At 45.9% G+C, this 25,913-nt stretch overlaps 1 protein-coding gene across 2 annotated transcripts in view; it reads left to right on the top strand.

Annotated features, from left to right (window-relative positions):
* The window catches only part of ppef1 (protein phosphatase, EF-hand calcium binding domain 1), a 107,522-nt gene that overhangs the window by 50,391 nt on the left and 31,218 nt on the right, over positions 1–25,913 (top strand). For both annotated transcript variants that reach the window (XM_078559579.1, XM_078559578.1), the window contains 4 exons: positions 1,494–1,621; positions 3,472–3,532; positions 15,465–15,640; positions 19,260–19,374. In XM_078559579.1, coding sequence (XP_078415705.1) covers positions 1,494–1,621; positions 3,472–3,532; positions 15,465–15,640; positions 19,260–19,374 — 480 coding nt within the window. The remainder of the gene's footprint in view (positions 1–1,493; positions 1,622–3,471; positions 3,533–15,464; positions 15,641–19,259; positions 19,375–25,913) is intronic.

The raw sequence follows: 25,913 nt of genomic DNA, 5'->3' as shown, positions 1-25,913 counted from the left end.
GACCCCAGTGAATGTCGGTGTGCGTAGGGAACTGTACCCCAGTGAGAGTCAATGTGTATATGGAACCCATATCCCGGCGAGCGTCAGCGCGTGTGCGTGGAACCTGTACCCCGGTGGAAGTTGGTGTGTGTGGAACCCGTACCCTGGCGAGAGTCGGTGTACGTGGAACCTGTACCCCGATGAGAGTCAGTGTGTGTAGGGAGCCCGTACCCTGGTGAGAGTTGGTGTGTGTAGGGAACTGTACCCCACTGAGAATTGGTGTGTGTGTGGACCCCGTACCCTGGTGAGCGTCAGCACGTGTGTGTGGAACCTGTACCTCGGTGAGAGTCGGCATGTGTGGGGAGCCCGTACCCTGGTGAGAGTTGGCGTGTGTGGAACCCGTACCACAGTGAGATGTCAGCGGAGAGTGGAAAGAGGGAGAAAATTGAAACCAATGAATATATTTCTTGAAATAAACTTCCTAAGCCATAATTTACAAATTGCTTTACCTTTAACCTACTCCTTCATGTTCACTTTACAAATCGTCAGGAAAGTGGAATCAAAATGCAGTTTGGGTGGAATATAGCACTCCCTTTTCCTGACATTCTACATGACTGCTGTCCAATTCAAAGTCAGTCCTGAAGTAGAAGGAATGTGTAATTTGGAGAATTACATGGTCACAAGCTCAATATACAATGTACTGTTTAAGAAAAATCCCCTTTTGGAACACATGGAAAGGCAGAAAATGTAAACTAAACAACAGAGAAGTCAGTTTGAATGGCAGGTGTGTATAACCGCTGGCCATATTAGTGCCCTGGGACTGAATTTCCAATAATGAAATATAATACAAAATGCATTTGACATCAATACTTAATGATTAATATTTTATCCTGGCTGTCGATCTAAATGCAGAAAGATAGTAAAGGGTCATTGGGACTAAAGAGTCTCCTTTTCTGGCCTTACTCTGTCCATGGAAGAGCTTTTTCACTTTTTTGTTTCCATCTTGCCAAGTTGTCGTGTTTGAGGCTCTTAACTCAGTGTTTGGGGTCCCTGTGCCCTGCAGTGAATGTCCCACACTGAAGCACAGACTCAGGGCAAATAAGGGGTTGCCCACTTAAGACAGAGATGAGGAGAAATTTTTTTCTCTCAGAGGGTTGTGAGTCTTTGGAACTCTCCTCTTCCTCAAAAGGCGGTGGAAGCAGACCCTTGAATATTTATAAGGCAGAGGTAGATAGATTCTTGATTAACAAGGGGGTGAAAGGTTATCAGGGGTAGGCAGGAATGTGGAGTTGAGGTTACAAACCAGATCAGCCATGATCTTACTGAATAGCAGAGCAGGCTTGAGGGGCCCGATCTTGATTTGTACGTTCGTATGATCTTTCCCCACTGCCCCCTCACCCCAGTCCAGCTTGGTGACACTGGATGAAGCAGACAGCACTTCCTCCTCTCATTGCCTCCTGGAAGTAAATCTTTCCAAACTGTTATGAATATTATCCTTTCCCATCACTTTGCAGCCATTAAAGCAGCCATACTGATTCAGGGCTGGTACCGTCGCTATGTGGCACGAATGGAAATGAGGCGTCGCTACACATGGAGTATTTTTCAATCTATTGAGTATGCTGGAGAACAAGACCAACTACAGGTCAGCTTCATTCTCATTGTGTATTCCAAATTATTCATATATACAGGCACAACAATCTGAACATCAAAATAGAATTAACAGAACTAGTACAGAACTTGAATCTTGCTGAAAAGAGAGAACATGTTGCCAAAGTTTTTCATCTTGCACTCATCAGGACAAATGCAAGAATGACAAATTTCAAACAATGACAACAATTTATGCTGCAAGACAAAAGGGTGCTGATTGGTTGGCAGTCGACTCTGGCTGAGATGTTGCCATGGAGAAAGAAATGGGGAACTATAGGCTCCCCAATCTCCCGGGTAATTCATAAAATGTTCAATGCTTGAACATATTCCTTTTGTTTGCAGAGAAAGGGTCCCTGTGTATGAATGTATGTCATTCCTAGAAAGTGTACATGAGCCACATTACGAGCGTGACTGATTATCTTAAATAGGTTGTTAGTGTAGTTATTAGCACACTCCAGAATGTTCAGCAAGTGCTAACCAATCACAGAATAATATCTAACAGTAGACATTTTGTTTTGGGTTTTTTAGGCACAGGCTGGTTGAGTACAGTCTGTACTCTGCCTATTACGAACAATCGAAGAAATATGTTGTTTGATTTGATCAGCAAATCACTGGGACGTATGATCTACATACCTGCCATTGCACCAGCACTGAAATTCATACATGACCTTGCTCAATTACTCAATAGGCAGAACATCTTTCTGGACAGACGGCGCTTAGTGGAAAATACCACTGCGTCGTAGCAGCGTGAAATGGCTTGCTTAGCCTGTTGTTCAAATTATTTTTTTGAGGTACTTTGCCTTGCCAGGGTAATTTGAAGTGGACTTGGCACTTTTCAGGTCCAAAGGTTGTAGAATTTATGTAGAATTGCAAAATATTCATAGCACAGAAACAGACCATTTGGCCCACCTAGTCTAGGCAGGTGTTTATACTCCTTGCGAGCCTCCTTACACCTTACTACATCAAACTTATCACCACATCCTTCTATTCCTTTCTCCCTTCTGTTTATCCAGTTTCCCCTTAACTGCATCCAAGCTATTTGCCTTCCTCTGGTAGTGAGTTCCACATTCCAATCACAGGATAAATCCTGAATTCTCGATTGAATTTATTAGTGACTTTCCTATATTTGTTGTCACTAGTTTTGGTCTCCCCACGAGTGGTTGTTTTATCTCTTACACAGACTGCAAACAAACCCCTTCTTAAATGAAAAGATTGCTACCCAGTCACCCCTCAGTCTTCTCTTTCTGTGGGAAGAGAACCCCAGCATGTCTGGTCTTTCCTGATGGGAATAACCTCTCTCTTCCAGCAATATTCTAGTAAATCCTATTTTTGCACCTTCTCGAGTGTCTCTACATCCTTCTTACGGAGACAAGAACTGTACACAGTATTCCAAGGGTGGTCTAAACTAGATCTGATACATAACTTCTCTCTCAAGTATAAAGGAACATCTAACGTCTAGACGTACACCCATAAACACATGAACACATACGGTGGGTTAGGAAGGTCCTATTGTATTTATTGAATGTTGCATCAAATGCAGTATAACCTTGATTTCACCTATGATAGTTAATGAAGTATTGACATGAGGGCACAGCTGAATCTAACTGGCTGTACATTTCCAAACCCCTCCACCCCGACAGTAATCCTTCAATGCTCATTTGTTGTATAACGGCACTGAGGGTGATCTTTTGAACCCCGTGCAATGTTTAATTTACGTTCACATTGTTGCTTTTGTGAAGTTGTGATGTGGAGTTGAGAGTCCAGTTGCGTGTAACGGTACAGATGTGCTTGCAGATGTCAGTGACGGGCTGCCTTTGATATGTTGATTTGTGTCCTCTTTTCCAGCTGTCTCACTTCTTTAGTTTTCTAATGGATCGCTATGCTCAGCTCAGCGGGGCGAGCAGCCGTAAGTAACAAAACTCTGCATGTTTGAGAAAGTCAAAAGTTACATTGTTTAAAAAATGCACTTTGGTCATTCCAAATGAATGTGCATTCTTGCTACTATTTTGAAGTCACTTCAGTAGTACCCTTGTGAGTTTGAATTCCTTTACATTCTGGTATGAAGATTGTGTGTGACTGGCTTGACACTTACCTGAGATCTGATTTACTAACATCATATTTCACATTTATTAAGTTACTGTCTTGATCAGGCCCTTGCCAGATTCTAGGTTTGAGTGTTTCAGACACTAGGCAAACTCTTAGACTTAGTTATGTTGAGGAAAGGAATTACTGACAATTATTTTAATACAAACAAGCTGATTTAACCAGAGGAGCGAATACTTTTGCAAGACCCAGGTCCCCGTACATATATTGTAGTTAATGATGAGCAATGGCACACACATAGGGGGGAAGAGTGAGTGAAGAGAAGAGAATGAGAAATCAGGGTCATTCCCAGCAGCAGTCAACCCTGAGAGAACCACGTGTCAGAGATGGAGCTCCCACACTTTGCCTCTGATCGCCTGATTTTTAAGAGCATCATCCCATTGGGAGCATGGGACCTGCCCTGGAGGAACAGGAGGAGGCCATTCAGCCCCTCAAGCTTGCCCTGCCAGTCAATTAGACCCTGCCCATGTGCAAGATCACCTTACACCTCCAAATTGCACCTTTGGTCTTGCCCTTTACATCAAGAAGATAAGATTGTGTTATGTGGGTCACACCTAAAGCCAAGTCTGCAAGTAAAATTACAATGAAGTGGCTGTGTTAAAATACCACAGACAGACTAGCTGACATTACTTCCAGGTCTCCCACAGAGTGTCTCTCAGTTAATATCAGAGCTGTTGCCTGCTCCAGCGGTATCGCTATGGCCCCTCTCTGTTGGTAGAAGAAATTAAACTAAATGATACGCCTGTTCCATTAATGTACTGTCAGCAAATTGATGGAAGATTGCCTAGTATATTATAAATGTTATTATCCTCACTCAAAGCCATTTTAACTTCATTATCTACAAAAGTGTTATTGAAACAGATTATTGTGGCACATAATAGTACATTGAAGTGTCCATTGATTAATCTCATAGCCTCTCAGGACTCCAGTACCATGATACCCTGCAGAATTCGTAACATATGCAATAATGTCTTCACATGAAGTTACTTTTTGTCTGTTAGTTTAAGAAGAGTCTGCATGTGGAGAGATTGGAGAAGCTGGGACTATTCTCCTTATACAGAAGGTTGAGAGGATATTTGATAGAGATGTTTAAAATCATGAGGGGTCTGGGCAGAGTAGACAGGGAGAAACTGTTCCCATTGGTAGAAGGATGAAGAGCCAGAGGAGACAGATTGTGGTAATCTGATGTGTAATATACCTTTAAGAAGAATGTTATAATATAAGAACACATGATCTTAGTATCCAATAGCAGAGTAGCTCGGGCTACCTCTGTAGTTAGTAGTCTGTAGTCAGTAGTTAGTAGTAGAGGATAGAGTAGAGATAGAGTTTGAAATGTTAGCACATGTTTAGTTGCTGCTGAGTAACTTTGTAAATAAACTAAGAGTTTCCACCTATGAAGTGTCTGCTACTCAACTCTATCATTAAAGTGGCCACTCCTTACAACAAGCGTGCAAACAGGGTCCAACAAACTGGCGCCAAGGATTAAACAAATTAAACAGAAGCATGCAAGAGAAACAAAATCAGCACTGTACCTCGCACTGCAATTGTTAAGTAGAAGTTCCGTTCAAATCATTGAAGTAATCCCCTCATAGTGTGCTGCAATTCAGAAGAATTGATCCTTTCAATCAAGCAACGGACGATTGGTCCCACTACATTGAGTGTCTCTCATTCTTTCTCCAAGCAAATAAGATTATGGGGGAAGAGAAGAGGCTGGGGATCCTCTTAAGTATACGTGGGAATAAGACTAATGACTTGATTCGAGATTTGATGGCACCCGGTGTCCCAGACTCGAGAAATTGTGATGAATTAGTGGACCTGGTGAAGGGCCATTACCAACCAAAGCCTTCAGCAGCGATGCAAAGATTCAAGTTTAATTCAGGGATTAGAGCCCCGAGGGAGACAGTTACAAGCGATGTGGTGAGCTTGGAGCAATTAACGGAGCATTGTGAGTTTGGAACATCCTTAAACGATTTGCTTAGAGATCGTTCAGTGTGCGATGTGAACGAGGATACGATTCAGAAGCGATTGTTATCCAAAACAAGTTTGGATTTTAAGAAGGTGCCAGAGATTGCATTGGCCATGGAAAGTGCAGTTAGAGATTAGAAAGCCATACAGGGCACGCAAAATGGCGCCATACTCCACATCGGGCGGGAATCCCCAGCCAAAAACGGTGCAAAAATGCAAGACTCTGCCGAGAGGCGGGAAACAGCCGAAAAAGGAGAAAAAGGAGATAAAACAACCCAGCAGCGAAAACCAGGAGTATTATCAAGAGGTGGAAACAACCTTTTAACGATTGGCACTTTAAAAAAAATAGAATGTTTTTATTGTCATAAAAACAGACGCATGATGAGACAGTGGAAGGAAAGAGTCAAACAGACTGTTAAACAAAAGGAAAAAACCAGTGAGATCTACAATGTAGAAGAACCTGAGCAACAGGTGCAGATACTTATTCATTGTGCAACTTGATGGTTGGAAGAACTAAACCAATCTATGTAACAGTGAATGTAAATGGCAGACCTGTTCTAATGGAAGTGGACACAGGAGCTTCCACTAGAGTAACTGGGGAACATACCTTCAAATATCTGAATAATGGGGAACATCAAATAAATTTGGAAGTAACAGCTGCCCAATTAAAAACATATGTGGGTGAAAACATCCAAGTCAAAGGCACAAGTAGAGTAATTGTCCATTATGGAAACCAATGGGCAAAGCTATCCATGATGGTGGTAGCAGGCAATGGGTCAAGCCTCCTGGGGCGAAACTGGCTAAAGGAGATTAAGTTGGAATCAGCTGAAATTTTCAAATTAAGAACAAGTAGGTTACCAGAGCTACTACAAAAGTACGCCACAGTCTTCAGGGACGTACTTGGGAAGATCCAGGGGCTGCAGGCAAAAATTCATGTCGATCCAGAGGCCACCCCACCGCCACCCCCCCCCCCCCCCCACCCCCCACCCCCCGACACCGCCGCCCGATTCATGAAGACCAGACCAGTACCTCATGCATGGAGAGAAAAAGCCGACATTGAACTGAACAATGGGTATCATACAACCTGTTCAGTTCTCAGAATGGGCAGCACCCATAGTCCCTGTCCTTAAACCCAACCAAAGCATCTGAATTTGTGGAGACTACAAACTGATGGTTAATAAAGTAGCTAAGCTAGACAGGCACCCCATTCCAAAAATCAAAGACCTGTATACCAAGCTGGCAGGAGGGACAACGTACACAAAGCTTAACATGAGTCATGCTTATCAACAACTAGAGTTGGATAATGCCTCCCGGGAATTTGTCACAATTAATACCCACAAAGGGTTGTACATGATTGCCTTTCAGTGTCTCCTCCACTTGTGCCATCTTTCAGAGAACAATGGAAAGCTTATTGCAGGGACTGCCCCAGGTTGTAGTCTATTTAGACAATGTATTGGAGACAGGATTCACTGAAAAAGAGCACATGGCAAACTTAGAAGAAATCTTAAAACGTTTCTTGCAGGCTGGAGTGCGTTTAAAAGAAGAAAAATGCAAGTTCCAAGTGAGGGAGGTAATCTATTTGGGTCACTGGGTAGAGTCACAGGGCCTCCACCCGGTTGAGGAGAAAGTGAGAGCCATAAGAGAGGCACCTGCTCCAAAGAACGCCTCAGAGCTCAAATCATTCCTAGGAATGATCAAATATTATGGGCGGTCCTTACCCAAATTGTCTACAGTGCTGGCCTCCCTCCACTGCATTCTCTACTCAAAAAGAACCAACGTTGGTCTTGGGAGGTGCCCCAGAAAGAAGCTTTCATAAAGGTGAAACAATTGCTGCACTCGTCCAATCTATCAGTGCATTATGAGCAGATGAAAGAATTGTTGCTGACATGTGACCTATTACCCTACAGAGTGGGAGCAGTGCTCTCTTATTGGATGGACAACGGCACAGAACGGCCTATAGGTTACGTATCAAGAACACTCACCACAGCAGAAAGCGGATACTCGCAGATAGAAAAAGGGGCCTGACAATCATCTTTGGTGTCAAGAAATTTCAGCAGTACATACACGGCTGCCATTTTACAATTGTTTCAGATCACAAACCATTGCTAGGACTGTTCAATGAGGACAAGGCTATACCACCTATAGCCTCAGCAAGAATACAACGATGAACTTTAATCCTGGCAGCATATAAATACACTTTTGTACATAGGTCTGGAAATCAAATCGCAAACACCGATACACTTAGCCATTTGCCTTTACAAGAAAATGATGAGGACGCCCCAGTTCCACAGGAACTTGTTTTGTTGTTAAATTTCTTAGATTCCTCGCTAGTCTGTATTCCACAGATCAGAGACTGGACAGGTTGGTACCCAGTCCTACCACAAGTACAAGAACAAGTGCTACATGGTTGGTCCACAAGAGCCTGTATCTGACAAAATGAAACCGCACTTGAACAGAAGACATGATATAACCAGCCAGTATTGCATCTTATGGTGGGGAGCACGAGTGATAGTTCCTCCAAAGGGAAGGGAGCTATTACTAATTAAATCACACAGCGCACATCCAGGAACATCCTGAATGAAGACCATAGCTCACAGCTACCTATGGTTAAATGGTTAAATAGAGAGTTTAGTGAAGGATTGTGCGCTGTGTGCAATGTTAGAAACTGCAAAAGTTACCTTCAACAGCTCCGTTACATCCTTGGTAGTGGCCAGGAAGACCCTGGGTGCGGTTACACATTGACTATGTGGGACCTTTCATGGGAACAATATTTCTGCTCATTGTTAATGCCCACTCAAAGTGGATAGATATATATGAGGTGAAGTCACCAACGTTGACAGCTAGAATTGAGAAGCTACGTCAATGTGTTGCTATTCACAGACTACCAGAAATGATCGTTTCTGATAATGGCACAGCATTTACAAGTGCTGAGTTTCAGCGGCTTATCAGCCTCAACGGTATCACTAATGTAAAAACATCACCGTACCACCCTTCCTCAAACAGACTGGCTGAAAGGGCAGTTCAAACGTTCAAGGCAGGCATGAAAAATCTAACTGGAGATTCCTTGGCAACCAAGCTAGCAGGCTTTCTTTTTCATTACAGGACCACCCCTCACATAGCAACAGGTATCACACCTGCGGAGTTATTGATGAAACGTTGTCTCAGGATGAGATTGAGCTTAATAATGCTGAATTTAGAGGGGAAGGTTTTTACAGGAGTCAGGATTGTCAGAAAACTAGACACGATTGGCATCGTTGTGAGAGGAAATTTACCATGAGAGAGATAGTATATGTGAAGAACTTTGGAGAAGGACCAAAGTGGTTACTGGGTGAAATAAGTGCGGTGACTGGACCTCTATCTTACCCCATGGGGGTGGAAGGCTGAGTCATAGGGAGACATGTGGATGATCTAAGCAAGAGAAACAAATCACCAAGAATCGATTCTACCAGTGTTCACGACCGGGTCAGTGTTTCCTGTTGAGAGAACTAAACCCAGGACTGACATGTCTGATGTTCCTGTAAGAGTTGAGGAAACAGATCTGCAAGTTCCCACTGAAGCACCTGATGTTCAGGCAACTCTGGAAAAGGAGGTTCCTGACAAAGAATCTGAAGTTATAGAGCTGAGACGTTTCACACAAATAAGGAAACCCCCAGAAAGACTGAACTTGTAAATTACTTACCTTATAAATATTTTGCTATTTTGAGAAAATTGTAATTGTAAATATAAAATGTATTTCTGAGTAAAGGGGGAGGGATGTGGCAATCTGAAGTGTAATATACCTTTAAGAAGAATGTTATAATGGGAGATTACATGCTCTTTGTATCCAATAGTTGAGTCGCGCAGGCTACCTCTGTAGTTAGTAGTCTGTAGTCAGAAGTTAGTAGTTGGAGTAGTATAGATATCACATGTTTAGTTGCTGCTGAGTATCTTTGTTAATAAACACAGAGTTCCTACCTATGAAGTGTCTGCTACTCAACTCTATCATTAGTGTCAAATCGGCCACTCCTTACAACAAATATGAGAACAGGAAACATCCCAACAAACTGGTGACTAGGATCCAACACAGATTTAAGGTTAATTGGCCAAAGAAGCAATGGAGACATGAGGAGAAACTTTTTCATGCAGTGAGTGATTAGGATTTGGATGCACTGCCTGAGAGTGTGCTGGAGACAGAAATAAAAACAAAAAACTGCGGATGCTGGAAATCCAAAACAAAAACAGAATTACCTGGAAATACTCAGCAGGTCTGGCAGCATCAGTGGAGAAGAATAAAGTTGACGTTTCGAGTCCTCATGACCCTTCAACAGAACTGAGTAAAATTAGGAGCGGGGTGAAATATAAGCTGGTTTAAGGTGGGGGGGGTGGGGGGAGAGAAGTTGGGGGGGGGGCGTTGGTTGTAAGTGATAGGAGCAGATAATCAAAAGATGTCACAGACAAAAGAACAAAAAGGTGTTGAAGGTGGTGATATTATCTAAACGAATGTGCTAATTAAGAATGGATGGCAGGACACTCAAGGTACAGCTCTAGTGGGGGTTGGGTGAAATAAGACTAACAGGGCATAAAAGGTATAAATTTAAAAATAATGGAAATAGGTGGGAAAAGAAAAATCTATATAAATTATTGGAAAAAACAAAAGGGAGGGGGAAGAAATGGAAAGGGGGTGGGGATGGAGGAGGGAGTTCAAGATCTAAAGTTGTTGAATTCAATATTCACTCCGGAAGGCTGTAAAGTGCCTAGTCGGAAGATGAGGTACTGTTCCTCCAGTTTGCGTTGAGCTTCACTGGAACAATGCAGCAAGCCAAGGACAGACATGTGGGCAAGAGAGCAGGGTGGAGTGTTAAAATGGCAAGCGACAGGGAGGTTTGGGTCATTCTTGCGGACAGACCGCAGGTGTTCTGCAAAGCGGTCGCCCTGTTTGCGTTTGGTCTCTCCAATGTAGAGGAGACCGCATTGGGAGCAACAAATGCAGTAGACTAAGTTGGGGGAACTGCAAGTGAAATGCTGCTTCACTTGAAAGGAGTGTTTGGGCCCTTGGACGGTGAGGAGAGAGGAAGTGAAGGGGCAGGTGTTGCATCTTTTGCGTATGTATGGGGAGGTACCGTAGGTGGGGGTTGAGGAGTAGGGGGTGATGGAGGAGTGGACCAGGGTGTCCCGGAGGGAACGATCCCTACGGAATGCCGCCAGGGGGGGGTGAAGGGAAGATGTGTTTGGTGGTGGCATCATGCTGGAGTTGGCGGAAATGGCGGAGGATGATCCTTTGAATGCGGAGGCTGGTGGGGTGATAAGTGAGGACAAGGGGGACCCTATCATGTTTCTGGGAGGGAGGAGAAGGCGTGAGGGCGGATGCGTGGGAGATGGGCCGGACACGGTTGAGGGCCCTGTCAACGACCGTGGGTGGAAAACCTCGGTTAAGGAAGAAGGAGGACATGTCAGAGGAACTGTTTTTGAAGGTAGCATCATCAGAACAGATGCGACGGAGGTGAAGGAACTGAGAGAATGGGCTGGAGTCCTTACAGGAAGCGGGGTGTGAGGAGCTGCAGTCGAGGTAGCTATGGGAGTCGGTAGGCTTGTAATGGATATTGGTGGACAGTCTATCACCAGAAATTGAGACAGAGAGGTCAAGGAAGGGAAGTGTCAGAGATGGACCATGTGAAAATGATGGAGGGGTGGAGATTGGAAGCAAAATTAATAAATTTTTCCAGGTCCCGACGAGAGCATGAAGCAGCACCGAAGTAATCATCGATGTACCGGAGAAAGAGTTGTGGGAGGGGGCCTGGAGACAGGGTCAGTCAGGGCTTTCAAAAGAGACTTGGATCATGAATAGTGAAGATTTGCAGGGCTCCAGGGAAAAGGAGAGGGAGAGGCACTAGCTGAATTGCTATTGCGGAGAGCACAATGGGCTGATTGACCTCCTTCTGTGCTGTAACCCTTCAATAATTCTATGATTCTAAGAATAAATTAAAACCATTCCATTCAGGGAAGAATATCAGCCTTAATGTTTTATTTTAATGGCACAGAATTGACACAGTTTACCTCAACAGAGATATTACATTTGGTCCAGAAACTCTTCTTTCCCCATGTAAAGCCAAAGTATTAAAAATGATCATTTCCATGAAGGACCTGCTGGTCTGAGGAGCTGCACATTTTGAATTATCTGTGAAGCTCTCTGATCATGTTGCTGGATCTATTTGTATGATAGCAGTCCTTTCTGTCAGGGGAATAAGCTTCTGGTCTTTCAGGTTACCCCTCTTATTATCTACCATCTTGATACTACCTCCGCTCATTGATTTAAACCTTCAAATTCCACTCGGTGCCATTTGTGTTAAAGGCCTCGAGTCTTATTCTGCTTTTCCAGGTCCGTGGCCAAGTGGGTTAAATGATGACATTGCTGTGTGGGGCCTTGTCATTCACGGGACAGTGGGAGAAGGGTTTAGGGCTGTGGACTTGCTGACTTTAACTGTACGCTGACTGCCAACTGCACCGACATGTGACTGACTGGCAGTACGAGCCGGAAGGTATAAAGTCCTGACAGTCAGTGCAAGGAGGCTGCAGTCATCTGAGGTGTAATATACCTTTAAGACAAATGTTGTAAGATCGCATGATCTTGGTACCCAATAGCAGAGCAGCGCAGGCTACCTCTGTAGTCAGTGGTCTTGAGTTAGAGTCTGGAATGTAAAGACAGAGTTTTGAGTTGTAAACACACAAGTGTAGCTGCTGAGTTCCTTCTGCAAATAAACAGAATGTGTTTCCTCTAAGAATGGTCTACTGATCACCTCTGTCTTGGTACAAACTCGGTCACCCCGAAACAAATGTGCAACCTGGATCCTTTAGCCCCAACAAACCGGGGCACTGGGTCCAGCAGAGGCCTATAGAGAGAGATCGGGGATTCCGGTGAGATGGTGGGGCACGAGGTTAGGGCATGGCAGGCTCCCCTGGCCCTCAGGGACCTCTAATAGGATCTGATCTTTAATCCTGACCTTGGTCAGTTGGTGCTGCTGCCTCCTAACCTCGGGTAGCTGACAGTGTGACACTCCCCCTGACATTCGCCACCATCCCATTGAGGACTTCTGAATGTTAACTAGGCCCCAGGTTCCTTTTTTTTGCAGGAGTCTCGCATCAATGGTCTGACATGGGGCAGTACAAATTTAAACAGGCAGACAGGAGGTAAAACCTCTCTTAGCCCCCACTCCTGGTTTGGGCACGAGGTTGTAATCAGGTTCCCCATAAAAATGAGATGAAATTTGAGATGTTGCCCATTCTTAGTCTACATAATGTTTTCAGTCAACTACATTCCCATATATCACCCTGTTCAGTAAAACAGGCCAGTGCTGCCCAAAGGCATCAGGTTATTAAACAAGCTTAGAAACAAGACCAAGCAGCACGAAAAATGAATTGTTAAACAATTTTAAAAATTATACATGTTGTTTCTTGTTGTCTCTTCTCCCTGTTTAGTCTCTGCCTCTGACACTCTCTCTCTCTTGGCTGATTTCTCCTTCTCCCCATCTCTCACCAACACGATGCCCTTTATTCATTGTTCTTCTCTTGTCTCCAGCCACCCATCTGAATACTAAAAGCCCCGACAGCTTCCAGCTTGTAGGAGACACAAGTGCTCTTTGACATATAACATGCATACTAATGGGCAAAGTGCCAATTACTGCAAATAACAGTAATCATTGCCGAGCAAAGTCCAAACATCTGTGTCCTGGTGAACAATTCCTTTACAGCGTCTCTATCCATGATTGATTTATTTTCTCTGGTCTCTAATTAACAGTTTACAAAAATGTAGTTATTACATTTTGGGGAACAAAGATTGCTTGGTGGCCTTGTGAAACTGTGCAGGAGTAATTCTCACCGTGTTTTTTTGAATTTCTTTTCGATTTCTTTTTGTTTTGTGTTTGGTTGCCTTTATAATTTAACCCTGCAAGAAATTTTAGGCTGCGCTGAGGGGCTCCCATTCTGGTTTGGGGGCTGTGGGGTGGGGGAGGGGGGTTGTTAACATATGCCCCCATATGCACCCGACCTCCTTCCAAATGGCTGATGGGGTAAATTTTGGAAAATGTCTCTGGCACTGCATTGGTTTGTCAACACTCCAGGATTGCCCAGGACTCTCCAGGATATAATGCCTCATCTCCAAGATACTGCTGTGGAAAAAAAAGGGAAACAATCATAGGGGCTTTACAATTATTGGTTTCTTATTTACTTTTGAGCACCTTTTAGTTACAAAACATCAGAAATGGGTGGGGGGGTGGATAAAGGGTATTTGACTGCAAGTCAAGAATTATCCAATCCAATCCAAGAAACTGTTCACTTGCTGATTGGCTGGGGAAGACTGAGCATCATGAGGGATGGCTGACCAATGGCAGCTGAGCATTTGGGGGATGCTGGAACCTACAGGATTATGTCCAGCTGGATTTGGTACTGAGCCACAGTGATCAGCAAGATCCCAGCCTCCGTGGCTGGTCTGAGTCCTCCCTGGCGAGAAATGCGCAGTGAGGTGAGGTGTCAGAGGTCATGGTGCTTCAGTAGGTCTGTACATCTGTAAATCTCAGGATGGAGAAAGGGGTGGGAAAGATGGTGAAATTATTCAGATTAGTTCCACATACTGTTTAGAGGCCTCAAAATAGTTTAAGAGCCATGTAATAATTATTAATATTTGACTACTTTGGCAATATGATGGTCTGAAAAATAAATGCCCAAAAATAAATCAGGTAGGCACAGTGAGAAATGCTGCAATCCTAGTTAGGGTAAAGTGTGGGGCAGAGGGTCGAATCCTGCTACTGGGGTATGTGTGTGAATGGGGACCATTTCTGGATCCTGACCCTGCTCTGGCTGTTAGGGCTCCCCCATCTGGGAGTCCGTCCCAGAGTTAGCCAATTAAGATAGGTGGGAGTGCCTCTGAGGCTCCAGGCCCAATCAGAGTAGGACCAGAGGTGGACATTGCCTCTGTTAGAGGTGGGACAGAGGGTGCCTCCTTCTTGAGGTGCCCTCTGAAGAGGTGGCCACAGCTGCGAGGCCACCTCTGGGGGTGGGAAACCCCTCCACTGAATGCCTGGCGGCCATAGCTGTGGCCTGCTGATGGCCATGGCTCTGATGGGGGGGTCGGGGTTAGTGCAGGAGGCCTTGCTGGCTCCCCCCGCTGCCTCAGGCAAGGTGCTGGCGAGCTACTTCCCGGCAGCTGTTGGACTTGACTCTCAGTTTGGAGGTGGGGCGGGGAGCGGCGGGGGTCAGTGCACCCTTGGGTGTGGCTCATTTCCCCATGACAGCCCCAACCAGTCCACAAAGAGGCAGTACTTCTAATGAAGAGTCATACGGACTCAAAATGTTAACTGTGTTCCTCTCCGCAGATGCTGTCAGACCTGCTGAGTTTTTCCAGGTATTTTTATTTTTATTTTAGCTAGTTATACAGATTGGCTCCCCATTGCTGCCGGGTGCGTAGCCTGTGCAGGTAATGATAGCTTAGAAGTGGAACACGTGGGCCTGCTCACCCAACACTGACATCTCTGAAATTCCTCTCACCCCCCTCCTCCCGGCCCACCCACTTTCAAACCTGCTTCCTTGGGACTGGGAAGATTCCACTGAGACACTGCTGGACCCTTTGCCCGCGTACAACCATTGTTGACTGTTTCTGCTGCCAGTTGATGTAATTCAGAAGCACAAGGTGCGAATTATTATTAATAAAACAGTTTGAGCAGGTGCTAATGTCTGTCCCCGAGTACATTCAATGATAGTTATTCACGTACATTCTTTTCCTTTGCACTTTTCTTTTCCAGACTTGCTTTCCCAGCTACTGACACCATCAGGACACACATGTGACAATTCAGAGACTGTCAAAGAGCCGGAATATAAAAGCATCAAGGTTCCTGATTCTTATACGGGGCCTCGACTCTCTTTCCCCCTCACAGCTATGGATGCCAGTGCATTACTTAAAGCATTCAAACAACAGCAAGTGAGTCATTGTATAATTGTATAGTAGATTCAGGGTAAGATCCATTCATGCCACGGACACTGTCACTCACAACAGGCATGCAGAATTATTGTAGGGCACAACATAACATAAACTATATTGGATTGCGGATGCTGGAAATCTAAAATAAAAACCAAGAAATGCTGCAAACTGTATTGGACTGTAAGTCTGTTCTCCCCATGTCCAATGTAATGTGGTCCAACACACACAACCTGAAAGGGTAACGTGTGCTGAAGCTATTTACAATAGAGGACCATTGGCTCTCACTCTGTCTAGAGTAAGCCTTTGTCCTTCAGATCCAGCCCTCACTCATGGAATTGCACTGTCAATGGACTCTTCCATCACTTTACTGATGATTGAGAGTAGACTGATGGGGCGGTAATTGGCCAGGTTCCATTTCTCCTACTTTTTGTGTACAGGACACGCCTGGGCAATTTTCCACTTAGCCGGGTAGATACGAGTGTTGTAGCTGTACTTGAACAGCTTGGCAAGGAGCACGGCTAGTACTGAAGCACAAGTCTTCAGTACTATTGCCGGAATATTGTCAGGGCCCATAGCCTTTGCATTAACCAGTGCCTTCAGCTGTTTCTTAATATCACGTGGAATTAATCGAAGACTGGCATCTGTGATGCTGGGGACCTCAGGAAGAGGCAGAGATGGATCACCCACTCAGCACGTCTGGTTGAAGATTGTTGCAAATGCTTCAGCCTTATCTTTTGCACTGATGTGCTGGGCTCCCACATCATTGAGAATGGGGATATTTGTGGAGCCTCCTCCTCCAGTGAGTTGTTTAATTGTCCACCACCATTCACGACTGGATGTGGTTGTAATTTCACCAGGTTAACACCTCATTTTTAGGTATGCCTGGTGCTGCTCCTGGTATGCCCTCCTGCACTCTTCATTGAGCCAGGGTTGATCCCCTGGCTTGGTGGTAATGGTAGGGTGGGGGATGTGCCGGGCCATGAGGTTACAGATTATGTTTGAGTACAATTTTGCTGCTGTTGATGGCCCACAGCACCTCATGGATGCCCAGTTTTGAGTTGTTAGATCTGCTTGAAATCACCATTTAGCACGGTGGTATTGCCACACAACTCAATGGAGGGTATCCTCAATGTGAAAGTGGCACTTCGTCTCCACAACGACTGCGGTGGTCACTCCCACCAATACTGTCATGGACAGATGCATCTCTGACAGGTAGATTGGTGAGGATAAGGTCAAGTAGGCTTTTCCTTATTCTCTCATCACCTGCTGCAGACCCAGTCTAGCAGCATTATCCTTTAGGACTCAGCCAGCTCAGTCTGTGGTGATGCTACCGAGCCACTCTTGGTGATGGACATTGAAGTCCCCCACCCAGAGAACATTCTGCGCCCTTCCCACCCTCAGTGCTTCCTTCAAGCGGTTCTCAACATGGAGGAGCACTGATTCATCAGCTGAGGGGAGGGGGGTGGCGGTATGTGGTAATCAGCAGGAGGCTTCCTTGTCCATGTTTGACCTGATGCCATGAGACTCCACGGGGCTCAGAATTAATGTTGTGAATGCCCTGACTCTATTCCACTGCGCCCCACCTCTGAGGTGGTGATAGAGGTGTCTGGGACTTTATCATATTCACTGAATCAACTATTACAGCCAATGTCAGGCGGTCATGATAGTTCTGTGGGACCGTTCTCCCAATTTTGCACGAGCCCCCAGATGTTAGTGAGGAGGACTTTGCAGAGTTGACTGGGTTGAGTTTGCCTTTGTCATCTCCCGATTTGATGCTTAGGTCACAGCTGGGTGGTCAGACTGTTTTATTTCTGATTTTTGAGGAACTGACTAGTTGTGTAGATGAGGGTTGTGCAGTTGATGTAGTCTACATGGACTTCAGTAAGGCTTTTGACAAGGTCCCACATGGCAGAATAGTCAAGAAGGTAAGAGCCCATGGGACCCAGGGCAATTTTGCAAATTGGATCCAAAATTGGCTGAGTAGCAGGAGGCAGAGTGTGATGGTCGAGGGGCGTTTATGCGATTGGAAGCCTGTGACAAATGGTGTACCGCAGGGATTGGCGCTGGGGCCTTTGCTGTTTGTAGTGCACATTAATGATTTAGACGTGAATATAGGAGGTATGATCAGTAAGTTCGCAGATGACATAAAAATTGGTGATGTCATAAATAGAGATGAGGAAAGCCTTAGATACAGAACGATATAGATGGGTTGGTAAGGTGGGCAGAGCAGTGGCAAATGGAATTTAATCCTGAGAAGTGTGAGGTGATGCATTTTAGGAGGACTAACAAGGCAAGGGAATACACAATGAATGGTAGGACCCTAGGAAGTATAGAGGATCAGAAGGACCTTGGTGTACATGCCCATAGATCCCTGAAGGCAGCAGGACAGGTAGATAAGGTGGTTAAGAAGGCATATGAGATACTTGCCTTTATTAGCTGAGGCATAAAATATAAGAGCAGGGAGGTTATGTTGGAGCTGTATAAAATGCTAGTTAAGCCAAAGCTGCAGTACTGTGTACAGTTCTGGCCACCACATTATAGGAAGGATGTGATGGCACTGGAGAGGGTGCAGAGGAGATTCACCAGGATGAGGAGAGACTGGATAGGCTGGGGTTGTTTTCCTTAGAGCAGAGAAGGCTGAGGGGAGGACCTGATAGAGGCATACAAAATTATGAGGGGCATAGATGGGGTAGGAAGAAACTTTTACCCTTAGCGGAGATGTCAATAACCACGGGGCATAGATTTAAGGTAAGAAGCAGGGGATTTAGAGGGGATTTGAGGAAAGTTTTTTTCACCTGGAGGGTGGTTGGAATCTGGAACACACTGCCTGAGGGGGTAGAGGCAGGAACCCTCACAACATTTAAGAAGTATTTAGATGATCACTTGAAATGACATAGCACACAGGGCTATGGGCCAAGTGCTGGAAAATGGCATTAGAATAGATAGGTGCTTGGTGGCTGGCACGAACACGATGGGCCGAAGGGCCTGTTTCTGTGCTGTATAACTCTATGATTCTATGACAACTGAGAGGCTCACTAGTCTGTTGGTGTGAGACTGAAGTCACATATTGATCAGTCTGGAGAAGATTGACAGTTTTCCTTCCCTAAAGAACATTGGTTTACTTGTTGGGCTTTGATAACTATCGATTTTTGCTTTGCTGACGTTAACTTTTTAAGATCTCATAAGTTCTTTTTTAAACTGAGTACAAATCCGGAAATGTTTTCTCTCTGCGGACCATGAGTCTCTGGAACTCTCTTCCCCAGAGACTGGTGGAGGCAGGTTCAATGAATATTTCTAAGGTAGAGTTAGATAGATTCTTGACTAACAAGGGGGTGAAAGGTTATTGGGGATAGGCAGGAATGTGGGGTTGAGGTTACAATCATATCAGCTATGATCTTATTGAATGGTGGAGCAGGCTCGAGGGGCCGAGTGGCCTACTCCTGTTCCTAATTCGGTATGTTCATATGTTATGGTGGGACCTGAACTCACACTCTGAATGATGGGTCCAGGCCTGTGGAGGACTAGAGCGCGAGGCTGACTGCTTTACACCTATGTTCTATCTGGTTGCTTAGTTCTACACTTCACATTGATAACTCTGACACTGGGTTTGCTTTTCCAGCAGCTTCACAGTCACTATGTGTTACAGCTCTTGCATGAGACCAGAAAGTCCCTTAGACAGATGCCTAACATCAACCACATCTCAACATTTTACTCCAAGGAGATTACAGTTTGCGGTAGGACATTTTGATTTCATTATTCCATTTCAACACCTCATTGTGCCTGTGCAAAGATTATTCCATTTCCTTTGTTTTTAATGAGGGGTGCACCACTTGATGCTGTACTTGTGTGAAGGTGACATAGTTGGTAGGCCCATTGGTGACAATTGAACTGCCCCTCATTTTCAGGAGCTGAAAGTAGACACAATAAAGAGAAAAGCTAAAAGCAAAAAATTGTGGATGCTGGAAATCCAAAACAAAAATAAAAATACCTGGAAAAACTCAACAGGTCTGGCAGCATCTGCAGAGAGGAACACAGTTAACGTTTCGAGTCCGTATGGCTCTTCAACAGAACTAAGTAAAAATAGTTTTACTTAGTTCTGTTGAAGAGTCATACGGACTCGAAACGACAAAAAAGAGAACATTGCTCTAGTTGACAGCCGAGATGGCTTATTAGAGTGTTTAAAAAGTAAGAAGAAGATGGTATCGCTGAAAGCAGTCAGGTAGCAGAGCCATTTAGAAAGATTTGAGTTTAAAGAACTAACATGCTGCAGTCTAGGGGCTGATAGGGGAGCCAGCGACAGTGCACAAGGATTAGAGAACTAGGTCAGTAATAAATTCTCTTTTGTGCAAATCTGCCTTAGTAATGTTGTAATTCACTAAGCTCCCACATGCAGTCACACCAAGCCCTGGGTCTTCTGACTAAGCTGTGGAAGCAAAGTGATATTGGCCTGGATATTCTGAGGGGCGGCTATCATTCTCGGATTGCCGCTCCGCTCAAATTTTCCCCCGCCTCGACGCTGCTCCGCATTTCTTGCTGTGTCTTCCAAGCCCGGCTTTCCCAGAAATCCGGAGTGATGCAGCGTCCCTCGGAGAGCTCCGTCACTCCACTGTAGAGTCAGGAAAAGACTGGACATCACCTCCCCCCCTGCCTTTTTTACAGCACTAGCTGCCGTATGGTACGTTTATAGGTCCTGTGAATGAATCACTGGCAAGGGTGGCAGGGTGGGTAGGTGAAGAGGCAAGTGAGTGAGGTGGTGGTTGGGTGAGGTGGCAGCTTAAAGTACAAGTTGCAACTTCTAATGAATTTATACCTCTCAATGCATTTGCAAATGACCTTTTCTGTTGCAATCCTTGCAAAACTATTATTTCTTCAGTTTCTATGTTTCTCTATTGCATCTTTGAGTAAGAATCCCATTATCGTTCCTACCAATAATGATCTATAGTTCCCTGGGCTTTTTTAAATATAGGAATCAGATTATTTGCCTGCCAGTCCTCTGACGCTATTCCTTTTACTAATAAATGTTTATCTATTTGTAACAGTGCCCTTGTTTTCTGTAATGTTGCCCCTGCTTCCTGTAGTATTGCCCTGTTTCCTGTAATGTTGCCCCTATTTCCTGTAATGTTGCCCCTGCTTTCTGTAATATTGCCCCTGCTTTCTGTAATGTTGCCCCTATTTCCTGTAATGTTGCCCCTGATTTCTGTAATGTTGCTCCTGCTTTCTGTAATATTGCCCTGTTTCCTGTAATGTTGCCCCTGCTTTCTGTAATGTTGCCCCTGCTTTCTGTAATGTTGCCCCTATTTCCTGTAATGTTGCCCTATTTCCTGTAATGTTGCCCCTGCTTTCTGTAATATTGCCCCTGCTTTTTGTAATGTTGCCCCTATTTCCTGTAATGTTGCCCCTGATTTCTGTAATGTTGCTCCTGCTTTCTGTAATATTGCCCTGTTTCCTGTAATGTTGCCCCTGCTTTCTGTAATGTTGCCCCTATTTCCTGTAATGTTGCCCTATTTCCTGTAATGTTGCCCCTGATTTCTGTAATGTTGCTCCTGCTTTCTGTAATATTGCCCTGTTTCCTGTAATGTTGCCCCTGATTTCTGTAATGTTGCCCCTGATTTCTGTAATGTTGCCCCTGCTTTCTGTAATGTTGCCCCTATTTCCTGTAATGTTGCCCTATTTCCTGTAATGTTGCCCCTGATTTCTGTAATGTTGCTCCTGCTTTCTGTAATATTGCCCTGTTTCCTGTAATGTTGCCCCTGATTTCTGTAATGTTGCCCCTGATTTCTGTAATGTTGCCCCTGCGTTCTGTAATATTGCCCTGTTTCCTGTAATGTTGCCCCTGATTTCTGTAATGTTGCTCCTGCTTTCTGTAATGTTGCCCCTGATTTCTGTAATGTTGTCCCTGCGTTCTGTAATATTGCCCTGTTTCCTGTAATGTTGCCCCTGCTTTCTGTAATGTTGCCCCTGATTTCTGTAATGTTGCCCCTGATTTCTGTAATGTTGTCCCTGCGTTCTGTAATATTGCCCTGTTTCCTGTAATGTTGCCCCTGCTTTCTGTAATGTTGCCCCTGCTTTCTGTAATGTTGCCCCTGATTTCTGTAATTGTTGTCCCTGCATTCTGTAATATTGCCCTGTTTCCTGTAATGTTGCTCCTGATTTCTGTAATGTTGCCCCTATTTCCTGTAATGTTGCCCCTGATTTCTGTAATGTTGCCCCTGCTTTCTGTAATGTTGACTCTGTTATCTTCTCCCTAACTTGCTTAATATGTGTGGATACAATCTGTTCACATCAGAGGCTTTATCTTCTTTAAGTTGGTCCAGTTAATTAATTTGAATTCAGAAGGTTTATTTAACCTTTCATGGGATGTGGGCATCACTGGCAAGGCCAGCACTTATTGCCCATCCCTAACTGCCCTCGACCTGAGTGGCTTTCTATGTCATTTCAGAGGGTAGCTAAAAGTCAACCACATTGGGTGGAAATTTCCACTCCCACCAGCAGTGGGAAACATGATGGGTGGGGAAGCAAGATTTGATGGGAGACCAAAAATCCGCTTCCCAACGGTGGGAAGTTAGTTTGGAATCTTGTTCACCCAACTTTCATGGCGGCTTAAAGAAGGGTAGAGTGTCCCATGGAGCTGTGATGGGAACTCTATTTGCAACTCATGAATGCTCATTAAAGGCTCAACACACCACGATCTTGTCCCCCCTCCAAATTTAGTGCCCCACCAGCAGGAATTTAGAGCATTCTACTTCACAACTGTACGTAAATGGCGTGCACCTGATGAGGTGAGCGTCTTCCTGGACTTTGAGGTCAGTAGATGTTGCTTATTTGTTCCTTTCACACTGTCATGGAGAGATATCAGCTTCCTGCCACATGTGCTATGCCAAGGCTGGGCACAGGGGAGGGGTGAGACTGAGGGAGGACTGGAACTAGTGGGGGCGTGGAGGGTGGGGGGGCGTTGGGGGGGAGTCAAGGAGCAGAGGGGAAGAGTGAATGGCCGTTCAAACATGGCACCCGGATGTTAGAGCCTATGAGGTGACGGCAGGGTGGGGCGGGTCACTTCCTGCCCGCCTCGCCATGAGATTCGTCATGCTCCTTACAGCTGCATAATTAAAGAGTGGAACAGTGTAAAATCTCACACATTCAGCCACCTCGCTCTCCAGCGGAAGTCACTCTGACTTTCACCTCTGCCACTGGACATAGTCTCTGGAATGGAAAATTCCATCCATTGCTGTGGGCCTGGAGTCACGTGTAGGCCAGACCAGGGAAAGGCAGCAGGTTTCCCTCTCTGAAGTACATCAGTGAACCAGATTTTACAACCGATGATAGTTTCATGCCCACCATTACTGAGACGAGCTTTCAGTTCCAGGGCCAGGGTTTTCCAGTCGTTGGGCGGGCTCGGCAGGAGTGGGCGGGGACGTTCGGGGAGCCCACCGCCAACGGCAATCGGCTCCACACTGTGATTTCACACGGGCAGGCCCGCCCTGCATGGATCACGAGCGTGAGTGCTGCCTGTGCAGGTTGGGGGGGGGAGGAGGGAGAGCCGGGCCTGGTGTGCAGTACCCAAATGTGCGAGAAAGAGCATTTCAATCTCCCTGAGGCACGGAGCTGCTTCAGGGAGATTAAAGCACTTTTTGAAAACATTACAAATACAATAAAGATTCAATGAAACATGTCCCCTTGTGTGACTGTGTCACATGAGATGGGGCAAGTTTTTAATTTCAAAAGAAAGTTTTTATTTAATATTTATTTGCTTAGGAAACCTCATCCTGCTCGTGGATGAGGTTTCCTAGAAACTGTAAAGGCCGCTTGACCTTTTCGCCTGCCCGCCAGCCGTTAGGTTGGATGGACAGCGTAAAATTCAGATTAATTAGGTCCTCAATGGCTTTAATAGGCCTTTCAATTATCGGCGGGCGCGCAGTCAACTCCGATGTGTGCCCACCAAACGAAATATCACCATGGTGCACGGTGACGTCAGGACGCATGCCCGACATCATCACGCGCCATTTTACGTTCCGGCATGTCGGGCGTGCGCCTGCACTCCGAATGTAAAATTCTGGCCCAGATTTATATTCTCCCAGACCCTGTCTCCCCTCAATTCTCCCAGACCCTGTCTCCCCTCAATTCTCCCAGTCACTGTCTCCCCCACGATTCTCCCGGACACTGTGTCCCCCTAGATTCTCCCAGACGCTGTCTCCCCCTAGATTCTCCGAGACACTGTATTCCCCCTAGATTCTCCCAGACGCTGTATCCCCCTAGCTTCTCCCAGATGCTGTCTCCTCCTCCATTTCTCCCAGACGCTGTCTCCACCCACTCAATTCTCCCAGACGCTGTATCCCCCTAGATTCTTCCAGACACTGTCTCCCCCTCCATTTCTCCCAGACGCTCTTTCCACCCCCTCGATTCTCCCAGACGCTGTCTTCCCCTTGATTCTCCCAGACACTGTATCCCCCTAGATTCTCCCAGACGCTGTCTCCCCCTCCATTTCTCCCAGATGCTGTCTCTGCCCCCTCGATTCTCCCAAACGCTGTCTCCCCCTCGATTCTCCCAGACACTGTCACCCCATCATTTCTCCCAGATGCTGTCTCCACCCCCTCGATTCTCCCAAACGCTGTCTCCCCCTTGATTCTCCCAAACACTGTCTCCCCCTCGATTCTTCCAGACGCTATATCCCCCTAGATTCTCCCAGACGCTGTCTCCCCCTCGATTCTCCCAGACGCTGTATTCCCCCTAGATTCTCCCAGACGCTGTCTCCCCCTCAATTCTCCCAGACGCTGTCTCCTCCTCCATTTCTCCCAGACGCTGTCTCCCCCTCAATTCTCCCAGACGCTGTCTCCTCCTCCATTTCTCCCAGATGCTGTCCCCCCCTCGATTCTCCCAGACACTGTCTCCTTCTCCATTTCTCCCAGGTGCTGACTCCACCCCCTCGATTCTCCCAAACGCTGTCTCCCCCTCGATTCTCCCAAACGCTGTCTCCCCCTCGATTCTCCCAAACGCTGTCTCCCCCTCGATTCTCCCAAACGCTGTCTCCCCCTCGATTCTCCCAAACGCTGTCTCCCCCTCGATTCTCCCAAACGCTGTCTCCCCCTCGATTCTCCCAAACGCTGTCTCCCCCTCGATTCTCCCAAACGCTGTCTCCCCCTCGATTCTCCCAAACGCTGTCTCCCCCTTGATTCTTCCAGATGCTGTCTCCCCATCAATTCTCCCAGACACTGTCTCCCCATCAATTCTCCCAGATGCTGTCTCCTTCTCCATTTCTCCCAGACGCTGTCTCCCCATCAATTCTCCCAGACACTGTCTCCTTCTCCATTTCTCCCAGATGCTGTCTCCACCCCCTCGATTCTCCCAAAAGCTGTCTCCCCCTCGATTCTTCCAGATGCTGTCTCCCCATCAATTCTCCCTGACGCTGTAACCCCCTAGATTCTCTCAGACACTGTCTCCTCCTCCATTTCTCCCAAATGCTGTCTCCGCCCCCTCGATTCTCCCAAATGCTGTCTCCCCATCGATTCTCCCAGATGCTGTCTCCCCTTTGATTCTCCCAGACGCTGTCTCCCCCTCGATTCTCCCAGGCGCTGTCTCCCCTTTGATTCTCCCAGGCGCTGTCTCCCCATCGATTCTCCCAGACGCTGCCTCCCCCTGAATTCTCCCAGACACCGTCTCCCCATCAAATCTCCCAGACACTGTGTCCCCTCAATCCTCCCAGACACTGTCTCCCCCTCGGTTCTCCCAGAGGCTGTTCATTAATGCTTGGGGGGAAAAAAAATTCATTCCTTGCACTCCTGAAGAGGCTGTCTTGCAGTGTGTGTGGTGATCTCTCCTCAGGAAGTGCTGACAGTTTTGCTACTTGAGTTGCTATGAGCCACAGGGCTTCTGGTTATTTGAGTCCGTCAGGTCTGATTGTTTTGCGATTATTCAGTCTCTATTGGAGTGCAGCTAGTCAGGCATCAGGAAGGACAGAGTCCATCTCATACTCCATTCGGGGGGATGTAGTGGTAATGTAGATGTATAATCCAGAGGCCCAGACCAATGCTTTGGGGATATGGAATGGGTTTCTCCAACCCCATCATGGTGGGACCCGCTGCGGGAGATTCAATGGCTCAGCCACAAGCCCATTGACTTTCAGCCGGACCGGACGATCCAGGTGGTGGGAAGGGCTGTAAAATCCTGTCCATGGGTTCAAATCCCATCAAGACAGCTGGTGAAATTTAAATTCAATTAACAAATGTGAAATGTAAAGCTAGTCTCAGTAATGGTGACCATGAAACTATCACTGACTGTT

Source organism: Cetorhinus maximus, chromosome 16 (genome assembly GCF_964194155.1).
Source record: "Cetorhinus maximus chromosome 16, sCetMax3.hap1.1, whole genome shotgun sequence".
In the NCBI taxonomy this organism is placed as follows: domain Eukaryota; kingdom Metazoa; phylum Chordata; class Chondrichthyes; order Lamniformes; family Cetorhinidae; genus Cetorhinus; species Cetorhinus maximus.
This window is presented reverse-complemented; position numbering and strand designations above follow the sequence as displayed.